This window comes from Capricornis sumatraensis, chromosome 23 (assembly GCF_032405125.1).
Source record: "Capricornis sumatraensis isolate serow.1 chromosome 23, serow.2, whole genome shotgun sequence".
In the NCBI taxonomy this organism is placed as follows: Eukaryota; Metazoa; Chordata; class Mammalia; order Artiodactyla; family Bovidae; genus Capricornis; species Capricornis sumatraensis.
The window spans coordinates 36,556,137-36,578,672 of record NC_091091.1 but is presented as its reverse complement, the minus strand read 5'-3'; the positions used below and the strand labels follow the sequence as shown (position 1 = coordinate 36,578,672).

The window sequence follows — 22,536 nt, the reverse complement described above, 5'->3', positions numbered from 1 at the left end:
GGCTGTGACCAAGTGAAAATTTTAAGTGTTGAGTTTTAAAAGGAAAGCTGCCAATGGGTGTTCTGTAAATCATTTGTGCCAGCAGACTGACCCCATTATGTCAGCTAATCCTGGAAATACAGGAGGTAAATTTAAATCTTCTAGCATGAAGCACTTAATCAATATTCTAAATGTTTTCCTTGCAATTTATGCTAGCAGAGCAATGGGGTGCTTTGGCATCCCGTTAATCTTCTGGAAAGGAGGCGCTGGAGAGCAAGGCCAGGGTGGTGGGGTTTTGCACAGGCTGACTGCTGGGAGAGATGCTTATTCCACATCCGGCCCCTTGCATGGCGGACTTGTCCCCTGCACTCATGCCATGCTTGCCAGTGGTTAGAGCTGCCTTGCAGGTTCCTCCTTTTCAGCTTGTGGTTGACAGCCTAAGAGTTGCTTTGTTGGGAAGAGCACCAGCTTTGGAGTTGGTTGAACTTGAGTGAGATTCCTAGCTCACTTCCCATTGCTCTCTGCCCTGGGACATATTTCTTACTGTCTCTGAATGTCTCCTGTAAGTTATCACCCACCTCTGGGGGTTGTTGTGAGGATTAGAGAACCAGTGCCACTATGCAGAGGGCTCAGCATGACCAGCCAGCCCTCTGCACTTGGAAGTGGCCACTGTTTCCGTGATTGTTGAGCTTTAGCTCTGGATCTTGGAGCCATACAGGAAGGTTGTTCTCTAGTTTTGGGTGGGGGTGGGGGAGGGGACATGGATGAGGAAAGATGGAGCCCTTTAGGTTCTGCTTTCTTAACTTGCAAGAAGGGTTTGAACCTCATGATATCCTGCTGCTTCTACTATGTGGTCATTGTAGAATGTCCCAGGGAAGGAGGGGAAGGGGAGGAATAGTCTATGGACAGCAGGCCAAGAAGGAAAGGAAACCCAAAGCAATAAAGAAAGGACCTGGGATTAGAACTGTCTGAAGCTCCATGCCTCCATGCCCAGGAGTCTAGTAAGAGAACCACCTAAAATCAGATTCTCGGTGCTGTGAACTTGGAGTCATGACAGTAGTCAGGTCTTGGTCCAGCCTGGGTGTCAGAGTAGGACTGTCTGCCCTAGGCCGTTGCCACATCTCCTTAACTAGTGCTGACACTGGGAGGAGGTGACACACTGGTAAAAAGGAAGCACTCTTATTTGCTGAAAAGATAGTGTTTGAGAGTTAACCCTGCCTCTCAGCCTCAAAGACCAGGAGATTGCAGCCTTTCCTGTTTCTGCATTCTACCAGCACTCTTATTTGCCTAATGTTTATCTTTAAACTCAGTGTCTATTAATAGGTATACTGTTAATAACATTTGTGAAACCAGAATCAATGCAAGAGCTATCTATATTTAAAAAATCATTATATATATTAAAGTAATAAAAATGTTTTTTATGCTACTAAATAATGTCCCATATGCAAGTGGTTCCCAAACCCCACTTTAGGAAACATTAAAATCTATTCATATGACAGATCCTAGAGCTATTTTCTTTGGTAACTTGCATCACCTCTGCTTTTTATGGTTTTGTATTAATAAAGCAAATATGCAAATAGTTCTTTCAGTGGGTCAAGAACTATCCTAAGCACATTACATAAATATATATGCTATATGATGCTGGAAAAGATTGAGGGCAGGAGGGGAAGAGGGTAACTGAGGATGAAATAGTTGGATGGCATCACTGATTCAATAGACATGAGTTTGAGCAAACTCCAGGAGATGGTAAAGGACAGGGAAGCCTGGCATGCTGCAGTCTATGGGGTCACAAAGAGTCAGACATGACTGAGCAGCTGAACAACAATATGTATGTGTGCATATATATATGTATATAAACTCATTCAATTTTGATAGTAACTTCATGAGGTTACTACTGTTATTCCCATTTTTCAGATGATAGACCTGAGACACAGAGAGGCTTGATCAGGAGAAGAGAAATCGAACAGCAGCCTATTTCTCCTCTGTGCATTTTTAACTGGCTATACTGTATAATACGTAAATCAGAACATTTTACCTTTTTGTTTCTGGATAACATTTTGCATTCAATAGAGACTAAATCAGTCCCTAAATTCTTGTTGAACATCTGGCAGATTGAGGTGCCAGACTGGTTCATAAACTAGCATAAAAAAGGTAATGATGCTTATTCTGATGCCAACTGGTGTCCTGCGGAACAACTCAATTCCAACGCTAGCCCCCTGAGTTAGCACAGATGCTACAGGTTAAGCGCACAGTCCCAACAAGACTGCCCACTTCAGATGCCAGCCAGACTTCAGGGGTCTCCAGGCCACCTGCTTTTCTGACCAACTGGCTAAAAATTCAATCGTGGAAACTTCCATAAAGGCTGTTCGGTGACCTCTTGGCTATGAACTGAAGAGTTCTGTAGGTCAGGCTTACTCAGTTTCAGCCCTGTCAACCTCTTGGCCTGGTAATGCTTTGCTGTGGGGGTTGCCCTGTGCCTGGTAGGTTGTTGAGCAGCACCCCAGGCCTCTGTCTTCTAGATGCCAGGAGCCCCTTTCCCCAACTGTGACAACCAAAAGTGGACCCACATACTTAGCGAATGTCCCCTGCAGGACATATTCACCCCTGGTGGAGGACCACTCAGGTGGCTCAGTTGTAAAGAATCCACTTGCCAGTGTGGGAGACACAGAAGACTCAGGTTCGATCCCTGGGTCAGGAAGGTCCCCTGGAGGAGGGACTGGCCACCCACTCCAGTATTCCTGCCTGAAGAATCCCATGGACAGAGGAGCCTGGTGATCTGCAGTCCATAGGGCCGCAAAGAATCAGACACGAGTGAGCACACACACTCACCCAGGAAATGAGAGCTGCTTCAAAAGCCCTCTTTCCTTTCTATTAATATGGGAGATGGCAGTGTGTGAGAGTCTTTTCGGGTTTCTTTCTTGTGTGTGGTGAGATGGAAGAGCAGATGGGTGCGTTGGACCAAACCTTTCTAAGTTGTGCCAGCAAGGGCAACAAAAAGGGGCTCTGGTGACCACCACATGCCCAATTTGCAACACTTAACTTCCCTTCAGAGTGAGGCCCGTGATAGAGTCCTAAGCGGTATTAACAGAAGTATTTAACCTGCTTCTCATCATTCAGGGACCTGCAGGTGACTGTGGCCTTTGGGCCTCCTCTGAGGCCTCAGCCCCTCTGAGTTATAATTTTACCCAGCCAGCATCCCAAATAAGTGCCTTGTTGGTGACACGTCAAAAGACTTTTACTCCACAACCAGAATGGATAGAAGTGTTTAGACCAAACTGCAGTTGGGTTTCTCCTGCGTGGACTTTGTGGCTGAGGGAGTTTTAGGAGGGGCTGGGACCCACTGGGATCATGAGGCCAGTTCCAGACGGGTCAGCGCTGAGCCCTCAGCACATGCGCTGTATCTAGATGAGTGTGACTTCTGGGTGCCATTTCCTGGGCCTTATGTTTAAGGAAACAGTCTTGGTGCGATATGCCATTTGTGGCGCTTGGTTTATGGTTTCTGTGAGGTTGCCATCATTTCTGTGTAATACAGAGTGTTTTCTAGCACCCACTGTTGTTTTGTGTGTCATAAAAAAAAAAAATCCAAATTTTGGCTGCACCTGGAGTTTCCTTTGCAGAATGTTCTCCTGCTCAGAGAGAGTTTATGTCCTGGGAGAAATGAGCTGCGGGGAGTTGGAGGGGTGGGGGTGGTCTTCCCTTAGCAGAAGCACGAGGCCTCAGGGCCCCCCACCCCCTCGGCTTCTGGGTTCCCCCAGTAGCCTGGTGACAGAGCTCGGGATCAGACTGCCAAGTGGCCCCAGGGCCCTGTGTGATGGGCCCAGCTACTCACAGCGTAGAGACTGACAGTGACCTCCTGGGACTTAATCTTCCCAGCTTCAGGTGCCAGCAGATGAACTCAGAGGGAAGCCGTATCCCAGAATCCACCCACGGTAGCCCCGGGAGGAAATAGGCTGTTGTAAAAACACTTTTGGAAATAACTGCTTGTAGAGCGTTTTCAAAGCCCTTCATCCAGGAGAGTGCTTGAATTCAGAGTTCAGAATTGGGTAGGACTCTGTTAAAGCTGCCATACAGTCCAGCATGCCAGAACGCATTTTCAACTGTGTAGTCAAAGCCTATTGGAAATGGAAGCCTGCAGGGTAAAACGGGTACCAAAACACAGGAATTTCATCTCGGAGGCCAGGCTTCCTAGTAGGTGCGTATGCACATCACCCTGTCGCAGAGTGCAATGTCATCCCTTGTGTTCGTTTGCTGGGGCAGCCTTAACAAAGTACCGTAGATTGAGCGGGTAAGACAACAGAAATGTAGTGGGTAGGGAACCCGAACAAACTTTTTGGCCAATGCTGTCCTTCCCACAGTGTTGGAGGCTGGAAGTCCAACATCAAGGTGTCAACAGGTTTGGTTTCTCCGGAGACTTCTCTCCTTGGTTTGCAGATGCCTTTCCTTCTTGCTGTGTCCTTACATGGCCTTTCCTCTGTGTGTGCACACCCTCGAGTCTGTGTGTCCAAATTTCCTTTTTGTATAAGGATGCCAGTCAGATTGGATGAGGGGCCACCCTAATGGCCTCATTTTAACTTAATTATCTCTTTAAAGACCCTGTCTCCATCCATTGTCACCTATGTGACCACCCCACTGATAGTCATATCCTGAGATAACTGAAGGTTAGGAATTCAATGTATGAATTTTTGAGCCCATAACATAACACAGGTGGCAGGTACTCAGCAACAAAACATTTGACATTTTAAAAATCTCGCCTATGGAGTGACTTTAAGGGGAGAAGTTTGCTGTTATCATAAGCAATTCTTCAATCCCCAGGGCTCTGCTAAGTGTCCCCTGTGCAGCCTTTGAACATGAGAGGATCTGACTGTTGGTGGTTCTGTGGTTGAAGGAATATGGCGAGAGGAAAGGCACCTCCCTAGGGGACCAGCTCTCCCGAGAAGCCTACAAACATCAGGTGTTGTCTGCCTTGCTGAATCTGATGCTATCAGATTTTGGGCTTCTGCAAACTTAATTCAAGTAATGATTTCTTTGTGATTGGCATATTTGCATGGTAGCTGACTTCAGTTCAACATATTGTTGGAATCCACAATACTGTAATTTAAGATTATTTTATCAGCAGTAAAGGGTTTTATAATTCATTTAAAAAGTTGTAATGGGCTTGAGCATCTTCAGTATAGTTTAATAATATAGCATTTTATAGCTGGCTGTAAAATTTCAGATTACGATTTTAGCAATTGTGCAATTCTATTTTATAGTTTAATAATTGTTCAAATGAAGGAGAGTGTAAAGTTCCTAAAAACCAATTTAATGACTGAGAAAAATAGCCCTTATCCAGATCTATTGTACACCTTTAATGAACCCAGATGTCACCTTCTCAACAAAGGCAGATCGCGACATCTATTTTTCTCAGCCACAAAGCCCTGCAAATTAAGCGCACAGAGTACAGTGTCTCTGAGTTATAATTTTCCCCCTTTTCCCTCTTAAATCCCTAATCTCCTAGAGCTGGAATAAGCCTGTGGCCCCCACGGGGTGAATGGCAGCCAGGCCAGTAAAGTTTCAGTAGGAATAGGGAGTGAATTGGCTTTCTCTTAAGATTCTGCATTTTACAAATAGCCCCTTGATCTCACCACTTCAACCCCAACTCTTAACTCTAAGAAGTTAAGAACTCTTCTAAGTCTTGTATAAATGCCTCCAGGTAACCCCCTACTTCACCATTCTGTGGTGTAAGTGGCAACATGGGGAGCCCCACATTATTACATTGCTCTGCTGTGCTTAGTTGCTCAGTCATGTCCAACTCTTTGTGACCCCATGGACTGTAGCCCACCATGCCCTCCTCCAGGGGATCTTCCCAAACCAGGGATTGAACCCACATCTCCCACGTTGCAGGCAGATTCTTTACCGTCTGAGCCACCAGGGAAGCCCTCATGATCATACAATTGGACACTATTGTCGTTGTTCCCGTCGCTCAGTCTGTCCAACTCTTTGCAACCCTGTGGGCTTTAGCACACCAGGCTTCCCTGTCCTTCACTATCTCCTGGAGTTCACTCAGACGCATGTCTATTGAGTCGATGATGCCATCCAACCGTCTCATCCTCTGCCTCCTCCTTCTCCTCCTGTCCTCAGTCTTTCCTGACAACACGGTCATTTCTAGTGCATCGGCTCTTCACATCAGGTGGCCAAAGTATTAGAGCTTCAGCGTCAGCATCAGTCTTTCCAGTGAATACTCAGGATTGATTTCCTCATTACACATAATAAAAGTGTTGGCATATGATATCAGGGAGAAGGCCTTGTGTCATGTTATCATTGGAATTTATAGTTCGTGTGATTGTATTTCTGGGGTTTTCCAGGGTATATCGTCCCACTACTAAAGTAGTTAAGAGGTCCTGGGCCAGGTACCCAAACCCGGTAACCATGGAGCATGCAGAGCATACCTTGGGAATACAGTTCCAGCATCCTTGGGTGCAGCGTGTTTCTCCAGGGTCGTGAGGGGGGTGGAGCTCTGGCTCAGAGCCCTGTTTCTGTTACAGAGAAATGGCATCAATCAGAAGAAGCCCTGTGTGGCTGGAATCCTTTCTCTCTGAGATGCAATCTGAGGACTTGGCGCCCACAGCCTGTTTCTCCTCTGCTATAAGCAGCCTTGTCTGTTCTGTGAACAGTGGGGAAGCTGACTCTGAACTGCCCACCTGAGAAGTAAAAAGGGGAGTGGGCATCCACAGTGGCTGCAGCCCATCTCCCGCATCACCTGGAAATGATGCGGCCTTACCTCCTTTTCTGTCGCACACTCAGGGCCCTAGTTGATTGTTGTTGTTGGTTAGTCCCCGAGTCGTGTCCAGCTCTTTTGCAACCCCATGGACTGTAGCCCACCAGGCTTCCCTGTCCATGGGATTTCCCAGGCAAGAATACTGGAGTGGGGTTGCCATTTCCTTCTCCAGGGAATCTTCCTGACTCAGGGATCAAACCCGCATCTCCTGCGTTAGCAGGCAGATTCTTTACCAATGAGCCACCAGGGAAGCCCTGCTCTAGATGATACACCCTTCTTAGTCAGCTCCAGAGAATTTCTGTTTGAAATTTGGTGTTGCTTAGGAGCAACATAAGGCTGTCCATTATCCAGTGGCATTTGGATATCTTTTGCCAGGTCAGGGTCGTCTCAGCATTGATGCCACAGCTGAAGGGCATTCTTGCTGCCCAGGGACAGGCATGTGCTCCAGGCTTCAGCTGCTATCTGCACTTATTCCCCACCGCAGCACTCGACAACCCCTATGTTATATCAGGGGAGGGTATCACTTAGTAATACTGGATTCCTTCAGAGAGTCAAGGCAATGCCATCATTTGTTTTTCTCCAAAACCAAGTTCACTTTCAGGTAATGTACCTCGAGCCTTGACCGTGCCGATGCTGGACAAGGGATCATGTAGACAGTATATCAAGAGTGGCACGGTTGTTTCTCAAAATTGCGTTTTTAGGAAAAAGAGGCCATGTGCTTCGAAGTAGAAAATACTGAAGGACCAGACCTCTTGCTACAATAAAATCGGGCCTTCCTGTGGACTGTAGCAGACAGTAGTTTCAGCTCCTCAGTCCTTGGATTCATCGTCTGTAATATGGAGGAAATGTGCAGACCACCTGGGAGGGTTGTGATAATTAAGCAAATTAAAATTCTTAAGCATAGTAACTGAGCCTCCAGCACAGTAACTGTTTATATCATTATTTTATCCTCTTGGTTCATCTGTGCTGACCATGAGACAGGAGGAACCTCTACGGAGGGACTATTCAGTGACTTTTATCCCAAAAGAATCTGGGAAATGAACGTGGGCATTGTACAGGGTGTGGACCCTGTGGAAGTGGGTCTCAAGTTGAAATAATTTCATATGATCACCCGTTTATGATGTGTTCTCCTAAACTTTTTTTTTTTTGTTTTGCTACTTTTCTCAAAAAGGGAGAATAACCACTTAAGGATGGGGAGGGGAAGAGTAGGCCCCCTCAGTGCATTCTGGGAAAAGCCATCAGGCCACCAGCACCTGTGGTCCAGAGGGCAGTGAGGCCGGCCCATCAGAGGGATAGTAATTCAGCAGTTGGACAATTGCTTAACCCAATTGCTGGGTAATAAACATGCTTAATAAAAAGGAATAGGACGTCTGCACCATCTTGGCTATAAATATGTTCTCTTGTTCTGGGGAACCTACAAGAATACCTCTGAGCACACTTAGATCACATACTATAAATAAATCCAATTTCTTGTATCCCCTTCTGACCTTTTATCCTTTGGACTTCTAACCAACGGTGCTTCCCTGAATAATAGACTGTGCCTTGTGTTTGAGCCGTGCAGCTCACTTGTGGGAGGAAACTGGCTCTGGTTCTCTTGAGGGGAGGGTCAATGAAGGGTTCCCCTCCTCTGCGTCCCTCCTGTTTGAGGCCCAGTCACATCATGAATAAGGCTAGAGAGTGAGCTCAGGATGGTGGGTACTGAGAAGACATCGCAGAATTTTCCCCCAGGGCAGCTATCCCCTGCCTGCCCCTTGGCTACAGGGACCTTAGGTGTGACCTGACAGATGCTCACCTCTGGGGGCTCTTGGGGGAGCAAAATCCACTAGGCCTGGCTTGACCTCTGACCCTTTGGGTTGATTCTAGGCTGCCTCAGCTGGCTCTGTCCATGGTGGCTGTGTGACCCCAGGCATCTTACCCTTATTATTCTAAGGGTTGATCTAAGGATTATGGGTGATAATAGGTAATGTGTACCCTGGTGGCTCAGACAGTAAATAAGCTGCCTGCAATGCAGAGACCTGGGTTCGATCCCTGGGTGAGGAAGATCTGCTAGAGGAGAAAATGGAAACCCTCTCCAGTATTCTTGCCCGGGATATCCTGTGGACAGAGGAGCCTGGCAGGCTACAGTCCATGGGTTTGCAAAGAGTCAGACACAAGTGAGCAACTTAAAACTTCAGTTCACCCTGTCTGGCATAGAATTAATATGCATGAGTTTTACATTAGAAGAGACCGAAATCAAAGAGATTCAAATCTCAGGACAGCCACTCAGAGCTGTGGAAACTTGCGCAGGTCCCAACCTCTCTGAAACCCCTGTGTCCTGATCTGTACCAAAGGGGAATGCCCCCCTCAGAAAATCATTTGAGTTCTTGGAGGGCATTCAGTAACATGTGGATGGAATCATTATCAATGGAGGTTCTTAAGAGTAGCAGTCATGATCATCACAGTCATTATCAGTCCACTTGGTTTTCCTCTATTTTCTAGAATATTTTTCTCTGGCTACTAAAATCACGGTGTTTTTTTTTTTTTTTTCCAAGTTTTTCAGTTTTTTGCGTTTACTTTGTTTCTTGCTGCAAGAAACAAGATAGAGCTGGATGGCTCTATCTTGCCATCCAGCAAGTGAACAAAAGCCCAGGGTCCGTTCTGTCTCCAGACCTGGGTGTTTTATATCAAACCTTAGTTGCCACCATAAGTCACAGAACCATTACAGGGACACTCTCAGCTGCACATAAATGCACAGGAGAATGAGAGGCTTAATAAATATTATCTGATGGTGATGAGGGCGCGTGTCTGATGAGACTGGCTTTATGCACTTCTCATCAGGGACCACGATGAATCTTTTCTGCTGCTCTCTGCACACTTGCATTTCTGAATGCACATTTGAGAAAACAAATTCTTCCTTTTAGGGCTTTCCCCTCAGTCACTGTTACACCATGATCACTGAATATTGGCTCTACAAAGCTCCTCCCCACCCCCAAACCAAAACGTCTGTTTCAAGCAATGTTTGGCATAATCTTCCTGTTAATTGGGCCTAATTTTCTAAAATGCAGCTCATAATTGCTTCTTGTCTGAATATTTTACTAATCAAGCAAGTTAAGCATGAATGAAAACACACGGTTCTCTGATGTAGTTGGCAACCTGTGTTTGCCCCAACTTGGGGGAAAGCGAAATAGATGTAAGATGATCCAGTGAAGTTAGGGAAAGAAGAAAGGCCAGGCTGAGTGCCACGTTAAGCTCCCTGCTGTAGACAGTGTCTGCACACAGCGCTACTTGCCATCCTGCCATTAGTGTTAAATTACAAGCGCCAGGCTGCAGACATCCTTTTATGGTGTGCGGGAGACTGACAGGCCAGCCCGAGGGACTGCTTAGCTAATGGAGGACTGTTGATATATCTTACAGGGCTGTATCTCTTTCATCGCATTCATTTTTAAATCCGAGGAAACACGGAAGATCACGAGCCAGTTCTATTCAGTATCACGTTCACAAGGCAAATTAGCTGAAGCTTTTGCATTTTCCCCACCCCTGCCTGAATCCGAGAACGCTCAGCATAGGGACCAGAGAAGAGCTCAGAGATCATCAACAGCAACTTGGATTTTTAAAAGCACTTCCAACACGAGTATCACGTTTGATTCTCACAACTCTGTGAAGTGGGCAGCAGGGTGCAGTTATTATAATTATAGATGATGGCTGAAAAGCCAGGACAGGACCTTCCTAACCTGTGTGCTTTATAGCATACCATATCAGTCAAGCTGGTACCAGGAGTGAGTTCTAAATCATTCAATTTAGATTTCTCAGTCAGTTCTAGAAGTTTTAACTGACCCACATTTAACCAGTTCACCACATAAGCCATCCTCTTCTCCATTCGCCTGTAAACATCCGATGCCCAAGGCAGGCTGAATGCCCCACACTAGGGGCCTCTCTCCTGCTCACCTGGGCCCCTTGCTTTCTCCAGTGGAGATGCAAGCTTGAAAGATTCAGGATCGTTTGTTCTCAAACCTTTAGGTGCCGTTGTACTTGGTATTTTGCTTACCTATTTTAATTAAATAAGCTGACTACACTGTAGTTTAAATTCCCCTTGCATTGAAAAATGGCTTTGGATTAGGTGTAGGCCAACCAACAATAAAAGACTGAAAAAAAAAATTTTAAGTAAATAGAAATTGTGCACTGAGATTCCCTGGTGGGTATCAAACAAAAGTCATTCCTGTTTTAAAGAAATGAAAACTGGATGTTGTAGATTGTAAACAATAGGTATAGCTTAGGCAGAACGTAAGCCAGGGAATTCCAGTCAGCAAACTCTTTCTTTAAATGGCTTTTCAAAGTGGCTTTGATTATGTATCCAAAAATCAGTCAATGCATGACATTCCATTTTTGAATTAAAATGTTTGATACAGTATAGACAATGGAATATTACTTGGCCTTGAAAAAGGATAAAATTCTGCAATATGCAATGATGTGAACAAATCTGGAGGACCTCATGATAAGTGAAACATCCCCATCACAGGGACAAATACTGCATGATTCCAGTCTCATGTGGTATTTAAAATAGTCAAACTCATGGAAGCAAAGAATAGAATTTGTGTTTCCAGGGGCTGAGGGAGGGGAACACGAGGAGATGTTCAGCAGTGATGCAGGGTCAGTTATGCAAGATGAGTAAGTTCTAGAGATCTGCTGTTTAACCTCATGCCTGCCCATAACAGTGCTGTGTTGTACTTAAAAATTTAAGAGGGTAAATCTCATGTGAAGTGTTCTTATCACAGTGATTATAAAAGAGGAGTTTCTAAATTTAAAAAAATGGATACAAATGTGTAATTTTAAAATGATTTAGTGATTTTGCTCTTTAACTTAATTTCTCAAATGAGCAAGGGCCCAGCCCCCAGTGCTGTCAAGTTAGAAAGTTTCTGCTCTAGGCTTGGCCATGCATGCTCAGTCGCTTCAGTCGTGTCCAACTCTTGGCGACCCTGTGGACTGTAGCCCACCAGGCTCCTCTGTCCATGGGATTCTCCAGGCAAGAACACTGGAGTGGGTTGCCATGCTCTCCTCCAGGTGATTTTCCCGACCCAGGGATTGAACCCACGTCTCCTGCATTGGCAGGCATGTTCTTTGCCACTGATGCCAACAGGGATTGAACCTGCATCCCTTGCATCACAAGGCAAAGTCTTAACCATTGGACCACCAGGGAAGTTCCTCAGGCTTGGCCGTAAACTCAACCTAAGTTGCCATGTTACACTTGGAACAACCCACAGGTACCAAGAATCCAAGACCTTCTAGACTCTAGAACATGAATCCACATCACCTTCAAGGCTACCACACACACACACACACACACACACACACACACACACACGCAATCTGGCCTCATTTGAGTTTACTGCACTCAGGTTGTTGGAGGCCTTGTCTAAACAGCCCAAATGGGATCTGAGCCTATGCATTCTTGGGGTGAGGAAGTATGCCTTCAGGCCTCCAGTCTTCTCCCCACCCCCTTCTTATGACCAGCCTCAACCTGCCCAGAGCCTGCCAGACTAACTAAACTTGGCACCCAATAAGCCTTCCGAAAACTGTACTGAGTGAAACATCTTTATAAGGTCTTCTTAGAGCTTAATATAATGAAAGCCTTTTGGCTGAGGTTCAGGTAATATGCAGACACAGTGTCTTGGAGGGAGTAGGTAGACGAGACGTGGTAGGAAAGCTGCCCAAGAATTATTTCACTCCCATCTCATTCGTACCCTCCTCACAGACCCTCCGCCCCTTCCCAGCCCGTGGGGCTGGCAGAAATCGGCTTGGAGCAAACAGCCGAACATAGACTCTGAAAGACAAACACCCAAACCCAGGGGCTCAGAGCAGACCTTATTTATGTGTCCACTTGTTTTACACGCTGACTTGACTACACATTATTCAGACCAGTGGTTGCAAGCGGTTGTTACTAAGTTCGTAGCAAAAGCAAATCACCTGGAAGGTGAGTTTCAAAACACAGGGACAGGGATTTTAGAAAGGCTGGCCAACTGCTTGTGACCTGACCAGAAATAAAACATCTCCTGCCTCTCCCAAAGTCAACAGGCAAAATCCGAAAAGCTGAAAAGTGTGCAGCTGGGCACATGACCGTTACCTTGCTCAGATCCACTTCTTTTTTCTGCCTTCTTTGTGTGTGTAGAAATTAATTTGGGCAAATACGTGTCAAGTGCACACACAGAATTGTTATATAGTAAAGTGTACCCATAAATGTCTATAATAGGGTGAATCCATTTTGTTAAAATGCAGTGTGAAAAATGAGAAAGTAATAACTGATTGCTCTGTTATCCTTCAAATTAGGTACACAGCCTTCTTATAAGCTTTTGTCTTATGAGAAAATATAAAATGTGCAGATTTAAATTGAGAAGTGGCTTTGAGTTCTGGACTATTTCAGAAAGAACTCATGCGATGGTTTTCCCTAGCAACGGTCCAATTTGTGCTGCAGAAGAGGCTCGTATGCTGATAAACTGGTATTGACAAGTGTGATAGATACAGCTTGGTACTTAGTGAGTGCTGGAGAGCAAAGTTGATTGCATTTTACAGTCTGTGTATTTCTCTGTTTATTGCTTGTATTCTGTCATTAAGCAAACAGGTTCTTAATATAGCAAATCTCTCTAATCAGTAAAGCAAGGGAGAAAAGAACCAGAAGCATCATTAATTATGACCATTTGGCTGCAGCCTGGGCAATCTGTTGCTATTGGATTGAGCAACTTCCTCCAGTTTTATTTTCTGGAGGTAGAGCAGAAACTGGCTTTTCTTATACATGGAGGAGAGTAGAGAAATGTTCCATCCCCTGCTGGCTGACAGCTGCCTAAGAACCTGAGGTTAAACACTGGCTTCTCTACAGAAATGGAGTCCTGGGGCAGCAAAAGCCAAGCTGCAAGTGGGTATGGTATTAAGTCTCCAGTTCTGTAAACAGAGCAAGTGTGCAACTCCAAAGCCTGATCCCACTCGAGGCTCCGGGAGAGCCCACTGTGGCCAGAATGCATGGAGCACGCGGTTCCTGATGAGTTAGCTTGACCAAGAGTTCTGGACTCTATGTATGTCTGAACATTCTGTACAGGAAAGCAGTCGGCACCAGGCAGGCTTTCCAAATGCTAATCACAGGGTTAAAAAGCAGGAGAGTCATGGTCTGACTCCAGGTAACAGAGATTAATAGCATCTAATGCATTTATTAACCCTCTAGTGCCAGGGACTGACGGAGTCTGGCAGCAATTACAGTGACATGGAAATTCTATTATGTGACGTGCCTGGACTTGGGGATAACTGCCAGTGACAGTTTTATAAGACTGTTGGAGGGACAAGAGTTGTGAAGAGCCTAAAGACCAAGTTCCAGAAAGAGAGAAAAGCTACTGGTTTGTGGATGGGTTTCTCTAGCAGCCTATTCACTGTCTCAAAATAAAAACCTTGTTTTGGTGGTGTTGATTTCCCCAAGTTGGAGGCTTCTCTGATAACCACATAACTATGAATTAGGTGATAGGAAACCCTCTTTCATAAAAGAGATTAAATAATTCATTTTTCAACATGCTGGAACTGTGGTTAAAATTGACTTTTAGAAAAACTGAAATCCATTCTCTTCCTTTGTATCCCCCCCCTTTTTTTTTAAAGAGAAAGATATCATATTTTAAAGCCACAAACTGCATGGTTTGGTGTCTAGATAGATCTAGCTAGTCAGGCTCTATGTTGGGCCCCTGCCTATCTGTCTTTCTTTCTTTCTTCCTTTTGACTGCTTCACACAACATATGGGATCCTAGTTCCCAGACCAGGGATAGAACGGCGACCCCTGCCTTGGAAGGCAGACTCTCAACCACTGGACCACTAGGGAAGTCCCCTGACTTCTTAATAAGCAGGGCTTGGCAGATGGGACGCGTTCCATTATTACACTCCTGCTTCTATCAATTTGGGACTTGGAAATGATGCTCTTCCAGTTTCTTCTACCTTCTTGGTACTTTCCAAGGTCTCAGAAGTTTTTGTTGGTTTGCTTTGTTTTCAGTTTTCCTGGGACTGTCCCAATTTTCATCAACTGAGGCCATGTTCAAAATATGTGAATAATCTTTGTAATAGTTAAAAGTAGGAGATGCCCTGTAATTGTATGTTTGCACTGATCAGACCTGACTAGTAAGACAGTGATAGCTGATGTTTTAAAAAGCACTCAGGATTGTTGCCGTTGTTGTTCAGTCGCTAAGTCATGTCCAACTCTGCGGCCCCGTGGACTGCAGCAGGCCAGGCTCCTCTGTCCTGCATTTCCTCCCTGAGTTTGCTCAGACTCCTGTTTATTGAGTTGCTGATGCTATCTAGTAATCTCATCCTCTGCCACCCTCTTATCCTTTTGCCTTCAATCTTGCCCAGCATTGGAGTCTTTTCCAATGAGTTGGCTCTTTGCTTCAGGTAGCCAAAGTATTGGAGCTTCAGCATCAGTTCTTCCAATAAATATTCAGGGTCAGTTGCCTTTAGGATTGACTGGTTTGATCTCCTCAAAGTCCAAGGGACTTTCAAGAGTCTTCTCCAGCACCACAATTTGAAAGCATCAATTTTTCAGCGCTCAGCCTTATTTATGATCCCAACTGTCACATTCATACATGACTACTGGAAAAAGCTTTGACTGTACTGACCTTTGTCCGCAAAGTGATGTCTCTGCTTTTTAATATGCTATCTAGATTTGTCATAGCTTTCCTTCCAAGGGGCAAGTGTCTTTTAATTTCATGGTGGAAGTAACAGATTGCTCAGGCTTCTACAACGGACTTCAAGAGCTGGATTTTCTTAAGTGAGCTCTGGATATGCGTAGAGGAGATATCTGACCCTTGGTGGTCACAGGAGGGATTCAGAATGAATACAGGACTTACAAGCATGCAAGCTGCCAGTACATGCACAGGTGTAAATTCCCAGGCTCTGCCCCTCCACCTGCAGCTTATGAACCCTTAGAGGCATTGGACACCCAGCTGACACCATTGAGTCCAAGCAGCAGACCACTGGCCCTCCAGCCCAGGTTTGGTGTGGGATTTTGAAAGATCTCATGTCTGTGTGCAATCTGATTCGTTTATGCAGGTGTTATCTTCCTTCTGCCTCCTAATCACATCACAGATCTTACTGTGGTTCTCATGAGGTTCTGGTGGAACTCAGGGTCTGCTCTGCCCTGGCTCTGAGGTTGTGAGGGTTTCCAGGCTCCCCCAACCTCTCGATGGGAAGCAGTGTCAACTCACTATATAAGCAAGAGTATTTAGAAGCTGGCGTATGTGGACTGCTAAGCTTCTGGGGTGCTGAGTGCCTCTGTGGATTGGTCATGGGTTTGACAGGAGAGAAGGCATTTTCTCAGAGACTCTGCAAAAGCCTGCTGGCACATGGTTACTTTCCCTCAGCAGGTCATCCAGTTCTGCCCACAGAATAGTTCTTGAAGCCAGATGAGCTTGAAGTCACTGCCTCTAGCTTTAATGAAGCCATCAGGCTGCAGGGAGACAAGGCCAGAAGTTGACTATTTGCTTTAGACAGAGGCCAACAAGAGGCCCACGTTGCGAGGAAGAAGAGCCCAGAGCCTTCACAGGCTTAGAGTTGGTCTCCATGTATTTTCCTGTGTGATTTGACCAGTCGTCCCAACCATTCTCAGACAGAAAGAAAGAGCCTAGGAATTTAGACCAGGGCATGTCTACCCAGTTGTACAACTGGAATCCTGTACACAGTTGAACTCTCAGTGACTAGTTGAGGACCAGAATTTACCTGTGTCAATGCAGAGTCCAGTTAAGAAAATTAGTTAAAGTAGCAACAGGGTTGCAAAGAGTCAGACACGACTGAGCAACTAACCATAGCACAGCGCAAAGACCTTTTAAACTCCGTTGGTGGTAGCCGCTTTACAATCACATAATATAGATGGGCATTTTTTCTAATACCTCAGCAGGTTCCTAAAGTGACTTTGAAGTGTAGCCAGTGAGTCTCTTAGATGGTGCAAAGAGAAAAACAGTGCAGGCTGTTGCTAATCATATAGAACAAAATAGGAGGGAAGCCCAACCAGCCCTTGGATCTCTTGGGGGCCACTGCAGTCTAGGACACAGAGGTGTGGCTTAACTGTGGCAATAGCACAGAGGCAAATTGAAGGATTAATGTGTCTCAGACAAGTCAGGCTGCCTTCTCTGCACGTTTTAGTGAACTTCTTAGTTTTACAAAGGCCCTTGGGCAGGGCTTTATGTCTCTTACAGATTAGGCGCTTCCCAGGTGGAGAAGGTAATGACAACCCACTCCAGTGTTCTTGCCTGGAGAATCCCAGGGATGGCGGAGCCTGGTGGGCTGCCGTCTATGGGGTCGCACAGAGTCGGACACAACTGAAGCGACTTAGCAGCAGTAGCAGTAGCAGCAGGTGGCACTAGTGGTAAAGAACCTGCCTGCCAATGCAGATAGATACTGGAGACGTGGGTTTGATTCCTGTGTTGGGAAGATTCCCTGGAGTAGAAATTGACAACCCACTCCAGTATTCTTGCTTGGAGAACCCCATGGACAGAGACGCCTCGCCAGCAGGCTACAGTATATAGTGTTGCAAAGTGTTGGGTGTCTTAGTGAACTTCTTACTTATGCAAAGGTACTTAGCAAGGTTTTATGTCTTTTGTAGATTACCACCTAGAAAAGAAAAGACAGAATGTGATGTTTTAGGGCCATTTTGGCGTCTGGCACAATTCCAGTTTTGAGCAGAAATAAAATGTGCAAAGTTCTACATATTATTCTCTATAGGTTACAGTGCAGTGGACCAGATTTGCTATTAATATAGATTAAAAGTAGGCTTTTGAGGAAGGCTCCATCCCTCTTCTGATTTGCCCTCTGATCTTCTTATATGTAACATTTAGTGACCTTTGAACAGCCCAGGGGTGCTTCACAGTGTCTTTTTCTTGATGCCTGTTTAAAGGTTTCGATTTCATATTCGCAGCTGGCATATGCAAATAGAGGTAAAGATTATGATGCCTGCCAAGTAGCATTATGGTCAATAAATTACTCCTTGTGTGACTATACCATGATCTCAGCCTAGCACGTCTTCAACAAGTTGCGAAAGTTGTCCTGCAGCAGGCAGCCTACCAGTGCATCCCCATAGAGCTGGTTGCCCAGATGCTCCTAGATTCAGGTGTGATGCTTAACCAGGGCCATCCTGTTGGCAAACAAACTCTCTGTCTGTTGCTACCAAAGGGCTCCTGGTTTCAGGGGGAGGGAGTGTAGGAGGGTTTCTTTGAGTGGATTTGGAGGGCAAGTAGCGCATGAAGAGTCAAGCACACTAGTATCTCTGGGAGAAACACTGGAAAGCAGGAAAGAGCACGGTTCCATTCAGAAGTTTCAGAGGCCTGTATTCTGAATATCGACTACAACTTGGATCACTCTGTGACCCTGAATAAGTCACTTAACATCTCTGCTCTCTAATTTGTTTTCCTTTATAAAACAGGAGAGCTGTGTTGGGTCAGCAGTTTTTATTATAATTGAGCAATGGAGTTTTTCCTCTAACTCAATTTCTCAGGTAGAAACCCAGTGGAAACTTGTTCCATTTGTGAGAAAATAGGGAGCTTAAAGCCCTCACAGCTTAGGAACTTATAACTGCCCAGGAAGCAGTTTTAAGATGGATAGATCTGGGGTCTGTGATACCCTTCACGGTTCTTGGAAGGAACCTGTCAAAGGGTCCCTGCCCTGTGCCTGAGCCCCCCAGCACTGAGTGGTTTACCCACCAGAAGGCAGGCCCAGGAGCCCAGGACCACATCCTTTTTGTCATATCACTGTATGCCAAACCCTGGAAAATTGTTCAGTAAGTGTTTGTGGACTGGAACAACTAATAAACAAATGAACAAATACACAAGATTCGGGAAGACCTATCTCTATATTACTGATGAATGAGAATTTTTATTACATTTTTACCTAGAAGGCACTTCATAAACATTAATATTCAGAACTATAAATGAGTACAGATTGTAAATGACTTTAAAACTTTTTTTTTTTTTAAATCTGTGCAGTGGCTTTGAGAGGGGGCAGGTACAAACTCAGGTGTATTTTGTCCAACACACCAACTTTTTTTTTCGCACCAAATTTTGAAGACTTAGTATGAAAGTTTAAAGAATGTAGAAAAGTATCTCATAAATCATCTTTTATACTGGTTACATGTTGAAATGGTAATATACTGAGTTAAAGAAAATGTCATTAAAATTTTCTTTACCTGTTATCTCTTTATTTATGGGATTAGTAGAAAAATTTTAATTGTGTATGGGCTCACAGTTGTGACTCACATATTTCTAACAGTGACACGGTCTTATACTGTTGATCATCAATAACTACTCTTCCATAATGGTTTAGTTGCTCAGTCATGTCCATCTCTTTGTGACCCCATGGACTGTGGCCTGCCAGGCTCCTCTGTCCATGGGATTTTCCAGGCAAAAATGCTGCAGTGGGTTGCCATTCCCTTCTCCAGCTCTTCCATAGTATGTACAAATAATTGTGTGTGTTTGTCTTTTCCCAGGCACAGAAGCTGAAATCCAACATATCAGGCAGTACCCACCTCTGTCTTTCTGATGTAAGTTGTTTCTTTCTGAGTCTCCCTGCAACTAGAAACAGAGCCTTCGGGTCCCTGGAACAGAGTATGATGTGAAAGGGCTCAAAGACAACAAGGTTTCAGGCCCAGAAAAAAATCCAAGTCCCCCTTGGTGTCCCTCTGCCCTTGGAGCCAGGCGCAGATGCTGGTGTACAAAGCAGCGCCGAGTGTGGGATCCTCATCTCAGAACTGGACCAGCACAGATACCATTGCCCTGGTACCGTGAGAGCCTCTGTCATCACAGTCACATGAGTTCAGCTGGCACAGAGAAGATACAGAACACCTCTCGCTGCTTATCAGATGTCCCCTAGACTGCTCCTTTGACTTTCACAGTGACCCAGAAGTAGCCAATGCAGGCCATGTTACCCTCCCCAGTTTACAGTTAGAGCTCATCATGGCGAGATGCAGTTTTCTGGGACTGAGCAGGTCCTAGGGATGGGGGTGAAGGAATCCACCCTGGGGAAGAACAGCTGGGCTGACTGAGAGTTCAGGAGCCTGGGTCCTGGCTGGGACTCTGACTGACAAGCAGGGCAAGATCCTCCATCTGTAAAGTCCAGGGTTGAACCAGCCAGTGGAGGGAAAGGCTACTGCCAGGCTCCAATGCAATTTGTGACCCATCTCTATATGAGCCCGTACTTGCCTGGGCAGGCTTCCTGAGATGATTCTTCCTGCCCTCCTTCATGATAGAGAGGGCGAGCATCCCTTCTCAGTCAGTGATACCCAAAGGGAGGATGGTTCCATGTTGCACAGTTGATGGGTGACCTTAGGAGCAGGGGTAAAAATCTTGCGTTGGCTTTGGTAACCCGTGTAGCTAGCTGGGGGCGGGGATCAGAGAGAGAAAGAGTGCGGCTAAAATATGCGGTGATAGAACAAACACATGCAGTGGTGATAATGAAAACATTCTTTCTTACAGCGTGATTATGAAAAGGATGGTCTCGCTGGGGCTTCCAGCCACATAACCACAAAATCAATGGCTGCTCCTCCAAGCTGCGGTCTGAGCCCACTGCTGGCCCTGGTGGTAACTGCCCTGTCCACCCTATTGTCTTTATCTTTGGCCGAAGCATCGTAGCTGCATTTACAGAACCACATGGACATGTGAAAAGACGAAAACCAAGTTATCTGTTTCCTGTCTTCTTGTATATCCAAAATTCCAGTTTTAGGAGCTCAGTGGAGACACTGCTAAAACAGTTTCATCCAACTGGAAGTTTTTTCTTTCTTTCTTTCTTTTTTTTTTTTTTTTTCTAAGAAAGCTTCTTGTGATCCTTAAGGCTTTTGTGGGATCCCCCGATTCAGTGCTACATTCCACACTCAGAAGGCTTTGGGGCATGCTGGATTGTGAAGAGATGGTTTGTTGTTGATGTTGTTGTTGTTGTCCGCTATAAAGCGGACTGGAGCCTTGGCTTTCAAGCTCCTGATAAGGATGATGATTTTTAAGTTTCACTCTGGTCTTGACTAGCTAGAGAAGGAGTCGGTATTCCTAAAGAATCTTCTATATCTCATGGACTAGGTTTGCTTTCTGATGGCATGACCCTACCACGGCAGTGGTATGTGGAAGCCAAACTTTTTTTGGCACAAAACGAAGATTCTCATCATGACAATCTTGATGGACTTTGTGCAAACAAGCTTGTACCAGTGTTCTTTCTATATGTACTAGCGTTTTCCACGCTAATGTTTATGTACAGTAAACAGCTCTGCACTCTCCTACGAAAACAAAAAAAAACACCTGCCACATTCATTGTAGTGTCTGTCTCCTAGTCAAAATAGAGAATGAGAGTGGTGTGAGACTTCACAGACCCTTGAGCATTGAGACAGTCTCCAAAGCCTTACTTGAGTGAGAAGCCCTTACATTAACAAGAGTCAAATATAGCTGAAGCATCATTCTAATAATCTTTACATGTATGAGGTTATATGTAGAAAAAAATTTTACTACTAAATGATTTCAACTATTGACTTTCTATATTTTGAAAGTAATGATATTGTCTTCATTTTTTTTTTTTACCGGTGGTTTAATACAAAATACATGGAGCTTGTTTTCCTCTCATAAGTAGCATTAGCTTCGATGTTGACTTCTTGAAGACAGGTCTTCAACAGCAGACTCTGAGGAGCCTCATGCTTTAGCAGAAAGCTCTGCATCATGTTACTGTGGACAGGCAGCAGGAAATAGAGAGGCCAGGCATTGTCTTTTATCATTTCTGGAAACACAAGCGTGCATACCTGTGGGAAAACTGGTGGCTACTCGTCAATGTTCTACAAACTCTACAAATGGCACCGTTGCCAGTTGACACGAACCAGGACCTTGGTTTTCACGTTACCTGACAATGGCAGCTTTGACTGGGACAGGAGACAGGATGTGCTGCCCTGTCTTCTGAAGCAGATCCGTGCCCAGGGTACACAGCTCTTTCCCTAAGGATTGTCTTGACTTTCAGCTGTAATGGCTTGGCCGCTCCATGGATCGGTTTGGTCTGAAGTCATCAGATATCTGCTTGCACTGTGGTCTGTGTCCTCCGTGATAGACTGTGACTAACTCTGCGAAAAAGAAAAAAAGTTTGGGGGATCAAGAGAGTCACAGTCACCATTAGGTCCATGGAGATAAGTTGGCCCAGAGACACAGAACAGGGACTCTGGATATAAGGCATCTGACTTGTTAACTGCACGTCTCTTCCATCATTCTCTTCCTTCAGTGAATAGCCCCGAAAGTGCACTTCTGAAGTCTGGTTGAAATGGTGAGATTTGAAATCTACAAGGATCGAGTGCTAGTAGCCACGTTTCTTTGCAACTGAACAGAGGCGAGGAAATTCCACCCAATAGAGTGTCCGAAAAGTCGGCTTTCTTCCGACATCAGTGGAGTGGATGGAGGAGGAAACCCACAGTGCCCATTTCATCCTGATTCCCTTTGCCCACGGATGTTTGCCTTGTAAGAATTAATCCAGTTACTAGGGCGGGAAATCTGTTAAACCCAAGATGAAGGCATAGTCTTTTAGCTCTGTTGGTGTTTGAAGTACATTTATATCCAAATGTTAATAAACATAAATGTATAATACTAAGTACCGAGTTTTTTCACTTCAAAATGTTTTCAAGGGAAATTCATCAAACAAATTCGATTAGTGAAAGGTTTCATAAAGACTCGTACTTTGAATAAACACATTAAATGTGTTGAAATACTTGGAATTCCAGTCATCTGTGAAAACATATCTCTTCAGAGCATATTTTGTTTTAATTAAGGTATCTGTGTATCTACATTGGACTAATTGCATAGAGG

At 45.0% G+C, this 22,536-nt stretch overlaps 1 protein-coding gene across 2 annotated transcripts in view; it reads left to right on the top strand.

The window, feature by feature from the left end:
* The window catches only part of GFRA1 (GDNF family receptor alpha 1), a 226,939-nt gene extending 206,593 nt beyond the window's left edge, over positions 1-20,346 (top strand). For both annotated transcript variants that reach the window (XM_068961528.1, XM_068961529.1), the window contains 2 exons: positions 19,206-19,259; positions 20,191-20,346. In XM_068961528.1, the coding sequence (XP_068817629.1) occupies positions 19,206-19,259; positions 20,191-20,346 (210 nt within the window). The remainder of the gene's footprint in view (positions 1-19,205; positions 19,260-20,190) is intronic.
* Positions 20,347-22,536: the final 2,190 nt, after the last annotated feature.